The following is a 13392-nucleotide window of genomic DNA, read 5'->3' as shown; positions in this document are numbered from 1 at the left end:
CCCATCTATTATGCATTCCTTTATACCTACGAGAGTTGAACTCGAGCACATTAAAGAACAATATGAAAAATTTTCACAATGTGGAATCTTTTGTTTCTCATGATGTGGAACCAATTTAGACATTAACAGTATTCTTTTAGAAATGCTGTCACTGTGAGTGTACCAGTTACAGTATAACAATTCAAAGTGCAATTATTCCCATTTTTCTCAATTTATGTAAAACATTCTTATGGTTCACTTGGACGTTTGGCGATTCAAATGCTCTAAGATTCACGCAGTCTTTTCTAGAAATGATGCGCTACCTTAAGAGAATGGCACTACTCCAGCATGCGGGGAAAAAACTGCACTGAATAATTTGGAATGCATGATAACAATTTGTATTGAAGGTCAAAGAATGTATGATTTGATTTGCACTCAACTTCAGCACATGAATTCAATTTTGATTAATTTTAAGTTTCTCTAACTACTGTCTAGTCATCAAAGAATTTTAACCTTTAAGTATCCTTCAAAAGATTTTTCAGGCAACAATTAGGTTTTACTCTTATGACCGTATTTTCTTGAAAAGAGAAGCCAATCTGAAAGAGTTTGATAAAGATAAAAAATTAAGATGTCTGTGTATATGCAGGTTTTCCTCAACTCACCACCATTCGTATAGTGACTGCTTGAAATTACTACAGTATTGGAAAAAGTGACATGATCATTTTCCACACTTATGACGGTTGCAGGATCCCCAGTCACATGATCAAAATTCAGACCCTAGGCAACTGACTCATATTTATGACAGTCGCAGTGCTCCGGGGTCAGAGGTGATCACCTTTTGCGAACTTCTGACAAGCAAAATTGAGGGAAAAGCCAGATTTATTTAAGAACCGTGCTACTAACCTAATGGCTGCAGTGATTCACTTAACAACTATGGCAAGAGAGGTTGTAAAGTGGGGGAAAACTGACTTAACAACTACTTGCTTAGCAATTGTGGTCATAAGCTGAGGACTATCTTACACATAGGTACATATATTTGTTTTTGTTTTGTTTTCCACTTTAGTTATTTCATTTGGGAAGTTTCTTACACTATTTGAGGTTTTTTTCCTTATTTTATTTCTAATTCTATATTACTGCAATAAAATTAAAAAATTTTTTTTATTATAATGCACAATTATCAAAATAAATATTTAAGTACAATGTGATGCCATGAAGAGTAACCCAGTTAGGACAGTTGCCAGAATTTTTAAATTTAAGGAGGCTGTTTCGACATTGGGGACAACAATTATGCTTTTCTGAATTTTCCTGTACAAAATGATACAGTAACATAAGCAGCTGTAAAAACAGAATCTTTCCAATGGAGGCATATCTTAGCATCACAGCTGTTCAGTTTAGGGAAAACATATTTTATAGTGTCAATTATGAACTCCAAACAGAAAAAGATCAGCCACCTTATTTGACTTGGCTGCCACCTTCTGGAAACCTGTGGAATACTGGAAGCTGGATTCTGACTGAGCCAGAGAAATTGTCAGAATTTGCACTCAGCATCCTCAAGCCAATCGCTGGAGCCAAAATTTAAAAAAAGCCCATGATGACAAAGCTTCCCTCGGCTTCATCAGCACCGACACTTCCTTTGGTCCTGTTGCCAATGAATGAAAATCAACACCATCAACAACAACAACAAGGAGATTCATTTGGTGTCTCTGGGAAGGTGTTTCAACGTATTTGATTGATGGAGTGTGACAGTGACAATGAACATAAATTGGCAAGTATAGTGCAGTTTATGCCAAGCAAGTGGTGAATAGATCAGATTTTGCTCCTCAGTAGGAGGAACAGTAATGAGACCCTGGTCTGAAAATTGAAACCTGAGTCGGAATGAGGACTGGGAAAAACATCTGAAAAGATACCCTCCCTTGTTTTGGGAGAGTAAAAATGAGGGATGGGAGAGATACTTTCAGTTTACAAGATTCTTACAATTCTAACCTTACAATAAAGTTAGTATTCATTGCATGCTTCTTGTCTGGACTACCTCAGAAGGTTAACAGCAGGTCACTAAGAAATATATGAATAGGAGAAATATTATTATTTTTTGCTGATTTGGAAAAAGCACGTGAATAAGTGAACAGGCTTATGTAAATACGGAGTTGAAGATCGGTGGCTGAGTATATGAAAGAAGTCTTTTACATACTCAGCATCTTTCAATATCTTTCAGTATATGAAAGAAGTAAGGCATGTAGGGGAATAAAATGAATGCTTTGTGAATGGCTCAACATGGAATACAGCAGAGAGGAAGACAAGGATGCACACAATGGGGAATACACCAGGCTGTTTGCATAGTGTGCTGTGGCTGCTAAGACCCAGCATATTGCTTTTGATGTGCATTCCCCATTGTGGGCCTTTTTCACTCTCTTAAAGTCCCTTCCTCTCCAATGAATATAAATAGAAAGAGTAATTCCATTCTTGGTCATTATCCCAGCAGGTGTGAAACAGGTTAATCTTGTCAGGGTCAAGCTGGTAACCCCAATACCCAAGGGATGGCCATTCCAAAGTGTCTGGGAATGAGGAAAAGGAAAGCACAGTTCTCGTCATGTGATTTCCCACTAAGTAACTGCTTTGCTTAGTGATGAAGTTGCCAGCCCCAATTGTGGTCGCTAAATGAGAACTATCTTTATACAGGAAGATATGTATAAATGGTCAGAAAATAGAATAAATACATGAATCAGAATACTTTAGTAGAATCTCTACTAATGATGTGGGAACGGGCAGAGAAATTTTAATACAGTATGTGTGTGTACGTCTGTAGAAAGCTGGTGTTATGTGCGCTGATAGAAAGCTAGTGGTTTGCAAACTAAATACCCTCACAATGTACATCAAAACTATAGTAAAATTACTGTGTGCAAGAGTGAGCTTATGCCCCTGTTGGTATGTGGAATGAAAGCAGGCTATTTAAGAAGAAGGTGTGCTTAGAAAAAGAGAAAAAGTCAAGAATGAACATGGATTGAATACAAAAGTCATTGACCAGTATAAACAAAGCAACTGAAGTGTTTTTGATCTTATAAAGACAATGAATCAGGATCTAATTGCGAAACAAATATACAATTGAAATATCTACAATACGATCAAGAGGAAACTTAAGAAAGCTATATTTAATTGGAACTGATGAGTTCCTTAAAGAGAAACGAGAACTGAAGGAACAAAAGGCAATCTATGAAGCAATGCATGGATGTCAGGGAAGAAAGGATGGTTTGTAATGGCAGAAAGTACGGATGATTCGATGTGAATGGTGTTGATGTCGTTCTGTTGCGATTCCTTTTTTCCTTATGCCTTTCATTCCATTGAAATGCTACTTTTATTCCTTTTCCGTGTCTTGCATAACATTGTCCAATAGCAATATGGATGTGGATGTAAACTTTACAAGATTACAAAGTTTGGAGCATCGCTAAAAAATGTGATAAGCTGGGAATGTCTAGAATTAATGGTTTTAAAGGTAAAGGTTCCCCCGCACATGTGTGCTAGTCGTTTCCAACTCTAGGGGCCGGTGCTCATCTCCGTTTCAAAGCCAAAGAGCCAGCGCTTGTCCGAGGACGTCTCCGTGGTCATGTGGCCGGCATGACTAGACGCCAAAGGTGCACGGAACGCTGTTACCTTCCCACCGTAGTGGTCCCTATTTTTCTACTTGCATTTTTACGTGCTTTTGAACTGCTAGGTTGGCAGAAGCTGCGACGAGTAACAGGCGCTCACTCTGCTATGCGGCACTCGGGATTTTTTTTGTAAAAGAAAAAGGTGCCGGAACTCACACATGTCATACAACCCGCCTTGCCTACCCTACAAGGTTCCATCCAAAAAAGGTGCCGGAACTCCGTTCTGAGCGTTCTATGAGAAAAAAAGCCCTGGTTCTATTACAGGTTTCCAAAAAAACATACTTTAACGGAAGAGGCTTTTTTTGGTAACCTATATGCACCCCAATTGCCTTCCTAGCTACAACGAGAGCACAGATAGCAGCCTGGGCCTGCTCTCCTTTGAACAGAATGCCATACCAAAGAAAGAAAATGCTACATTTGTTTGTACACAATAATTTAATACCTAGATATTAAAGCCCTTTTCTATACAGCAGTTTCACTCTCTAGTGCTAAAAGAATATATGCAATCAAACATGCATTTGATTGTTCATGTGTTGTCTTAAACACTAAGTAAAGAAAGAGCACAAATGGAAGAAAGAGAAAGCAAGTACAGTGCAGTGAATTTTGCAATCCATAATTTATGCCTTTACTGCAATATATGCACTCAACCAAATGGAACTTATTAAAAATGGTTAGAAACTAGGACATAGTGAAATGTGGGCCCAGCTAGTAAATCTAGAGATGAAGTAATATGTACTTTGTTTATAGATTTTTTTATGCTACATTTTTTGAAGGAACAAATGCTTTTGTAATATATTCAAAATTCTGAATGATCCATAAAAATGGCAAGTAGGGAATAAACTAGGGAAAAAAGTATTACACCCTTGATATATTTACCATTGTCTGGAGTTGCTTCATGTTCCATGACAAGCTCACAGTCATGACCCCTTTTCTTTGAAGAAGACACTGCAAGGAAACCTTCAAAGGTCCTTGGATGCCCAAAAGTAATATTTTTTTCCCATCTAGGGTAGTACGTGCTGAAACAAAATGAAACAAAACTTATTATCGTGGGAGCTGTATTCCTAAACTGCTCTCTCATGTGAACAACTTATAGGACCGTGGTGGCAAACCTCTGGCACGCATGCCACAGGTGGCACGCAGAGCCCTCTTTGTGGGCACGGGCACCATCGCCCCAGTCTTAGGCCTTCACCTGGGTTTTATAAAACTTTTTCACTTTAGGCCTCTGCCACCATGTGCAAAAAAAAAAAGGTTCAATCAATCGATTTCAACTTCTCATGGGGAAAAAAATGATCTCATAAAGTTGGAATCGATCGATTGAACTTTTTAGTCCCACCCAGTCTGCCATTACCACCGCAGCCATGCCCACCCAATTGCCACGCCCACCCAATGGCCACAACCACCCAATGGGCCACAACCACCCAGTGGGCCACGCATACCCGTCACCCGACAATAAATAAGTGGGTTTTGGGTTGCAGTTTGGGCACTCGGTCTCTAAAAGGTTCGCCATCGCTGTTATAGAATAACAGGACAGACCAACACTGGAGTTTAGGAATTTTTCCTATGGCCAAGACTCCTGTGATGAAGAGCAGGAGATACCTGATTAAGTTTGATAGACTAATAGACTAGAAGTAGGCTGTTATGCATGCATATGAGGAATGGTGGTTTTGGTGCGAATAGCAGAACTGTTAATGACAACTTTAACAACATTAATGAAATCCAGTTTGGTGTGGTAGTTAAGGTGCTGGCTGAGAAACCAGGGGCCTCTGAGTTCTCGGCCTCCCTTAGGCATAAAAGCCAGAGGGGTGACTTTGGCTCAGTCACTCTCTCTCAATCTAACCCAAGTCACAGTTTGTTGTGGGAAAAATAGAAGGACGTTTAGGTATGTTCACCACCTTCAATTGCACATATATTAAAAAGGTGAAATAAAAACATAATACACTGAATTAAAGATAATACATATTTTACTTGCAGATGTTGCTTGTTTAGTCACCTTAATTGCATCCAGTGCCAAAGAGATACACGTGGTATCGCATTTCTTTAATTTACAATTGCAATTTCTTACTTCTACACCTCTATCGAACAGAGGTCATTCTACATCACACTCTTTCATGCACTATAATGTCCTCTCTTTCATTCGTTCATCTACTCCATACATAAACACATAAAACTCATTTCTATTTTGAGGTGCAGGGCATTCAGAAGTTTGGTTCTTCCTTTTTCACTCTAGCATCGCCCCAAGTGTGAATCTGCATTTTTAACATTAGAGATGTGCAGCGCTGGAAACGGTGCTTTAAAACCAATGTGGCTAAAATAGGACTTTGAGCTAAGGGCCAACAAATTCAATAAGATGCTTTTAGAGTGTATGGAAACGCCACCCTCCTTAATTCAAGCCTGTATTTTCTTGAGATTGCACAGCTACTCCTGAGCCCAGGAAAACACACAGCTTTTTTCAGTAGGTGCCACTAGATTAGATCCTGTACGTGCACCTATGCCCACTCCAAAATAGCTTTTCAGCTTCAAATATGAAATGCTATAATATCTGTGATGATCACACTATATTAAGAGTCAAAACTATAATCACACTTTTAAGTCTCTACCAATTTTTAATGGCTCATTATGTGTAAACTCACAGCTGGCGTAGATCGTGTAGAAGTAAGCAGAAAAATTTTGTGCATATTTATGCATGAAGCACTTTTAATAATAATAATAATAATAATAAACCTTTATTGTCAAAGTACAACATGTGTACATTGAGATTAGCTGAGCCTCCCCCTGTGCTCTCTCCCCCCAACACACAGTGACAACAAACCCTCCATCCCACCACACTATGTGAACCAACTACACCACACACCGGCCTCCCAAGTCAACTCTGCATAAGATTACATCCCATTCAAAAGCCTAACAGCCCACGGATAAAAGCTGTTCTTCAGCCTGTTGGTACGGCTGGCTATATTCCTATATCTCCTACCGGATGGTAGGAGAGTAAAGAGATACCGTCCAGGGTGTGAGTCATCCCTGAGAATCATCCTCACTCTTCCAAGGCAACGAGCCCTGGCGATGTCATCCAGTGGTGTCAGGGAACAGCCCACAATGTCTTGTGCTGTGCTCACTACCCTCTGTAATACTTTCCTATCCGCGGCTGTCAGACCAGCATACCAAACCACAATACCACATGAGAGGACGCTCTCTATGGTAGACCGGTAAAAGAGGGTCATTAGCTGTTGTTCTACCCTGTTCTTCCGCAAGATCCTAAGAAAGTGAAGCCTCTGTTGGGCCTTTCTAGCCACCTGGGTTGTGTTAACTTTCCAGGTCAGATCTTCACAGAGGTAGACTCCCAGAAATTTAAAGGAGGAAACTCTCTCTACACAGTCCTCCCTGATGTAAAGTGGGGCAGGTTCCTCTTTTTTTCTCCGGAAGTCTAACACCATCTCTTTCGTCTTGCTGATGTTTAGGTGCAAGTTGTTGTTACTACACCATATGGATAGTTTTTGTACCTCCGCCCTATATGCTCTTTCATCCCCACCTGTAATAAGACCCACCACAGTTGTATCATCTGCGAACTTGATTATCGCAGTGGATGGGTCAGATGATACACAATCATAAGTGTATAAAGAGTACAGGTAGGGGCTAAGCACACAGCCCTTTCTGCTATTCATTAGTCCCATTAGCTTTAACAAATGGCACCTACTTTTCAGACTCCCGTAGAAACCTGGAAAATGTCGGGTGACATTAAGAAACAGCAAACAGCTTCTCCAGATCATGTTTGAGACATGCGTGCACCTAAATATCGTATCTTCTTGCCACCGATTATTTCGATGATCATGAATAAACTCACAAACTTACAACCCACAATTTATTCCTAGGGGAGATTTTGCAGGAAACAATGGGAAGCTCACAGGCAAACCAATAAAGAAAGAAGAAGGATTGGGCAATTTAATTCTTCTTTTTATATGTTCTTTTTCTGTTTGCCAGTACTGTAAACGGAAGGTAGAAGCAACAGCTTTCTTGCTTTTTCTCTGAGTAGCATCAATATTTTATACCCATTAGCAATTCAGATACAAATAAGTGGCATAGCAGAAACCACTGCCAATTCCATTGCAAATGAACATTGCAATTAGTAGGACACTACATTTGTACCATTTACTTTTAGTAAATAATACTGATTCTGATTTAGCTGAACAATGAATTTGCAAGGTTGGCTGCTTATTTAAAATAGAAAAGCTATCATTGGGAAGTTATATTTCATTCAGGCAGGTCAAACGTGAGCCAAGACAGGCTAAGAACAGTGATCTGAGATAATAAATATAATTTACTACTGTGTTGTACCTTGGTTTTCCAGAAGTTCGATCACTGCTCTGGCAGTAGGGGGAACCACGCATTCATGTATGTCTCCATGCACTAATCTTGCCAAATTAAAATCTGTTATTCTGCAGCAAAAATAAGGGAATGTCACAGTCCTCAGCAATTTATGTATGAAAATGCAAGCAAAAACTTTGATTTTGTTTTTAAAAGGAAAAACAAGGACAATGTAAAGGCTTCAGTAACAAGCTAATCATAAGAACTTAGTCCAGCTCTGCCCAGCAGGGTCCTCACAAATTCATAAACCATGAAGTCTTAGATTGCCTACCCTTGGTCTGCTGATGTTAAAAAAATATTTATTTCTCTCAGTGAATCATTTCAATATCTGAAGATATCTTATTTGTGCCTTCTGTCCTTCATTCTCCCTGTTCCTCCCACTCCTGGTCCCAACAGCCCAGGCAATTAGTTTGAATACAATTTGGTGGAAAAAAGTAGGAGTGACAAATCAGGATTAAAAATTAAAAATTGCATCCCAACACCTGCAAGCAATCACTAACTCCTTTATTCTAGCCTCTGGCTTCCCTACCCAGCATTTTCACTCTTTTTGTGGAACCTTTTCTAGATTCCAATTTCTGCGTCTTAAAATTAGCCCCCCCCCCAGCTCCAGTCCACTCCAATTTTTAAGTACAGCAGTTTATATGCTGGTCAAAGCCTAGTGAGGCCCCCATGGCCTAAATTCACTTCTGTAAATCACTGGATAGGCAATTTATTCCCAATGTTCTTCAGGAGCCCCAGCCTATATCTCTTAAAGACAGCTGCCAAGCTCTTAATCCCTTTGTCACAATGCTACCTAAGCTTTCACACCAGTTTTGCTTGGCCCCAAGGAAATGGGAATGAAGAATATCCCTGAAACATCTAAGTGTGACTGAGAGAAATTTGTTATTTGTTTATATATTAGATATGGATCTGATGTGTTTTTATTCTTTAAATAATTGGCTTTTGTCATTGCTGGTACAGTTTAGCAGTACAGAAGCATTGGAATTGGATAAAAGATTTTAAGAAGGGCCTTGAAAACAGCATCTGATATATTTGCGCACTCTCTTTTGTGGGTTTGCAGAAAGCTAAGCTTGTGTTCTAACCAACATGATTTACAGAATAGCTTTATATTTAATTTTAGAAATCTTCTAGCTTATTTTTCCTGCTCATCTAATCTTAGGAAGTATGAAATCCATATGATCGCACCACTTTTCTAAAAATGTAAAATCCAGGTCTCTGCTCAGCGAAATTTACAAAGTTTAACTTACCCATTCACGTCTTTCTCTGGTTTCACGGCATTCAATATTTTGCTCGTGCATGATTCTCTACAAAGGCGGAGGAGGAGGCCATGAATTCTAGGATTCTCATTGAGTTTTGTAATTTCACCTATGACCTAGAAGGTAATACAAAGTTAACAAAGCCAAATTTTAAAAGAGCCATGCTACTAATTAAAATGTTTTCATATATAAAGTTATTGGGAATTTAAAACATGAAGAAGCTACCTAATGGCAAATACTCTTTCACTTGCAAAAAATATACTCACAACTATGATAATTTGTTAAAAAAAATCAATTGCAGCCCTTTTGTGCTTATGTCAGTTACAACATGAATTATTACATGAATCATTCCAGTGTCCAACTGAGAAATGGTGTTCCGTGATAAAAAGAACCACGTAAGAATGAGGTCACATGAAAGAAGATCAAAGGCGTGTGGGAGTCAGATACCAGTACAAAACTTGAATCTGCAACAATCCACAAGTTCAGACAGACAACAAAAGAGCAGTTACAGCAAAGCTGCACAATTACTGTCAGGAACATTTGATCAATTCAGTAAAAAGAAGGCAACAAAGATGAAATCATAATTTCTGCAAGGAAAAAATCCAACACATCAGATAAATGAAAGAATATTGTACATGAAATCTGGACATGTTCCACTAGAAAATCCATAGGTCATGAACAGACTTGTAGACCACAACAATAGTAGACCTCAGCAAAATAATAGGAGGCTCCTTTTTTCCCCTTACCTACACAGCTCACTCTACTTGTCTAAATTGGTTTAGTAGAGTATGGCAAGGGAAGATATTACGGTATATGAACATGAAGAAAGTAGCTGACTGTTTTTTAAGGACTTGGTATCCACAAAATGGAAGAGGAGTTATGTGTAAAAGTATATATTATTAATCAATACTTTCTTCCCACAAGTGTCAGCCTGGGAAATCCATAAGGCAAAAAATACCACACTTGTGTTCTCTTTCTTGTGTCCTCCAGCAACTTGCATTCACATGGCATTCAGGCACGCCATCTTTAATACTTTTTAGTGTATATGTAAAGGGACGCGGTGGCTCAGTGGGTTAGGATGCTGAGCTTGTCGATCAGAAGGTCGGCAGTTTGGCGGGTTGAATCCCGAGTGCCGCGTAGCAGAGGGAGCGCCTGTTACTCGTCCCAGCTTCTGCCAACCTAGCAGTTCGAAAGCACGTAAAAATGCAAGTAGAAAAATAGGGACCACTACGGTGGGAAGGTAACAGCGCTCCGTGCGCCTTTGGCGTCTAGTCATGCCGGCCACATGACCACGGAGACATCCTCGGACAAGCGCTGGCTCTTCGGCTTTGAAACGGAGATGAGCACCGGCCCCTAGTCAGAAACAACTAGCACGCATGTGCAGGGGAACCTTTACCTTTACCTTTTAGTGTGTATGTGTGTGTGTGTGCCTACACTCATAAATGCACCGAGTAAGTTTTTGATTCCTCATGATTATCAGAACATCTCCCTGCTGTTTTCCTGCCAAGGTATTTCAGAAGTAGCTTGCCACTGCCTGCTTCCTAACTCTGAGTAGAACTAGCCCAAGGTCACCCAACTGGCTTTCTGCCTAAAGCAGGACTAAAACTCACAGTCTCTAGCCTGCTTTCAGGGACTCCTGCCTTAAGCACTACACCAAACTGGTTCTTTGTTTCCAGTACTGGGGGGAAATAATAATCATTAAGAGTCAACATTATTAATAGCCATATTCTCCATATTCCTTAACTTACTTTCAATTTTCAGCCTCTCAGAATGGAAGGCAAGGGGACAAAAGTATTTGGAAGAACTATAAACAAACAGGCACAAATACATCTGAGATAACCTACAAAGCAAGTGGCAGCATTCCGATGACCTTGGCTAGTCCCAATCAAAGCTAATAGCTTGGATATGGCAAGTGTAATGGTATGTGGAGAGGAGGGGAGGAACAGTTGCTTAGGGAACAATCAGATAAGGAGGCCTACACAACGAAGAGTGAGAAACAAACATAGAAATGATCCTCCCTAATTTATCAGGCTGTAAAAAGAGATGGTGAGAGATTTCAAGTTTCAGACTCGCATGATTCTGTTACAATTACAATAAAACAGAATTAGGTCATCGGCCATGTTTCCTTTCTGATCTACCTGTTAAGGCTGACAGCTAGCCATTGTGAAAGAATAGCATAATAATTTGATGAAAGCATTCTGAAAGAAGACACTAATAAGCCACTTCTAGATTACCATGTGGATACATCCATATGGGCACCAGAAATAAAGCTTACCTCAAAAGAGAGTTTATATTTCCATTGCATTGTGCCAACTTGCTAGATCTGAAAACTTTGATAAAGTTTTGTGGATAAACTTGCCAGAACATGCAATTAAGCTTCAGACGCACTTATTAGTTTATATCTAGTTTAATCTGAGGGATTGAAATATGAAAATAATCCTGTGCTGGCAGAAATCATAGCAGAACCTCAGAGAAAAAACACTACACTATTAATAAGCAAAACTTTTTTGTGGAATCCTACAGGAAACTTTTTTTTAATAAACTCTGTGCTTACTATTAATTAGGTCTTTATATGTGTTAACTATGATTCACATTCAATAATAGATGTCTTTTCATAAATCCACATTTTTGTTAAAATATATAAAATTGTGTATGCCTGTCTACACAAGTGCAAGTCCAACTACATTTTATGGCTTATTCCCAGATAACTGGATATAGCACCATAGCTTTAATTTCTTTTTGAAATTCTGTTGATTTATTATTTGATTATAAACTTAGATCAGATAATTTCCATATCTAATAGAGAAAAGCTTGTCTTTTCAAATGTAGCTTTTGACATCTCTCAAAAAGCTACATTTAAGAAAAATAACTACTTGTGCATAGAACTGTTGCTTTTTCCACAAAGGAGTCTTTGAATTTATGCCACACTGACAGTTTTTGTTGCTCATTTTGTAATCATCCCACTGTAAAATCAGTACATATAAATTATATAAAATAGAGCATGACATTACTGTAGTGATAGTCCTGAAAATAATTCCCCAAATAATACTGAGTAGAAAACTTTTTTATTTGATCATTTGAACATTTTACATTCAATAGCTATTAGAATCTGATTGGTTAAGTACCTTCTGATAGCTGTAGTATTTATTTCAACAGAACCAAAGATGTCATATTTAAATATCTCAATGAGATTTTATTTGGACCGAGTGTGTTTATGAATGAAGCAATTGAAGTTATAAAATGCATATGCAAGTAATTTTTTTATTTATTTTTATTTTAATCCCATTTATATCCCGCCCTTCTCCGAAGACTCGGGGCGTCTTACAATCTAAGCACAAATCAATGTACTTAGCAATAGCCTTCATTCTATGTATATGCCTGGCTTTCGGGGGGCTCCAAGTGGCATTATTACAAAGTCAGCTTATTGCCCCCAACAATCTGGGTCCTCATTTTACCTACCTCGGAAGGATGGAAGGCTGAGTCTACTATTTTACTCACTAATTTAACTGAATCCTGTAGCTTTTCAGAAAGTAGAGCAAACTTTCATAGGGTTGAGATAATAATTCCTAAGATTATATTAATAGATGTCACCCAGTGTCTTCCAAGATATCAAAGATTTTATTAAACCAGCAATACAGAATATGTAAATAAGTAGAATTTTAAAAATGTTTACCTCATCTTCAGTACTCCCAAGGGGAAGACAAATATGAACAATATCCACGCCAATCTATAAAAGAAATAAGTGGATTTCAAATTTAACTCAACCATCTTTCAATACTTAAATTGTTTTTAGTTGTGGAACATTTTTCCATATTTTACCTCTTTAGCAATGTTTCTGATAATTTCTTGTCCCAAACAGTCATCACCAACCTTGAATAAAAGAAGAAAAGGAATATAAAATTATAATAGGCTAAATAAAATATTCTGGAAAAGCAATGGTCTGTCAGTCATAAATGAAGTAAAAGTGACAAGAAATCATATTTGAAATTTAGAATATGATTAACTGAATATGAACTGAATATAAATATATAAATATAAAATGCTTGAATGATTAACATATCAGAAGCAAATTCAGGCAGGATTATCAAACATCTTTTATAAGATCCATGGAAAGGAATTGCTTTGCAAATTATAGTGTAGTGCAGCTTTTTACACCTGAT

The 13392-nt window shown here is 38.4% G+C and overlaps 1 protein-coding gene across 1 annotated transcript in view; it reads right to left on the bottom strand.

The window, feature by feature from the left end:
* The window catches only part of MTHFD1L (methylenetetrahydrofolate dehydrogenase (NADP+ dependent) 1 like), a 146263-nt gene that overhangs the window by 130664 nt on the left and 2207 nt on the right, over nucleotides 1-13392 (bottom strand). The window contains exons 3-7 of the mRNA XM_083348729.1: nucleotides 13052-13102; nucleotides 12906-12959; nucleotides 9224-9348; nucleotides 7947-8047; nucleotides 4497-4636 (exon numbers count right to left, since the gene is read on the bottom strand). Of these exons, the coding sequence (XP_083204855.1) occupies nucleotides 4497-4636; nucleotides 7947-8047; nucleotides 9224-9348; nucleotides 12906-12959; nucleotides 13052-13102 (471 nt within the window). The remainder of the gene's footprint in view (nucleotides 1-4496; nucleotides 4637-7946; nucleotides 8048-9223; nucleotides 9349-12905; nucleotides 12960-13051; nucleotides 13103-13392) is intronic.

The sequence above is a fragment of the Vipera ursinii genome (assembly GCF_947247035.1).
Source record: "Vipera ursinii genome assembly, chromosome: 1".
Taxonomy (NCBI): Eukaryota; Metazoa; Chordata; class Lepidosauria; order Squamata; family Viperidae; genus Vipera; species Vipera ursinii.
This window is presented reverse-complemented; position numbering and strand designations above follow the sequence as displayed.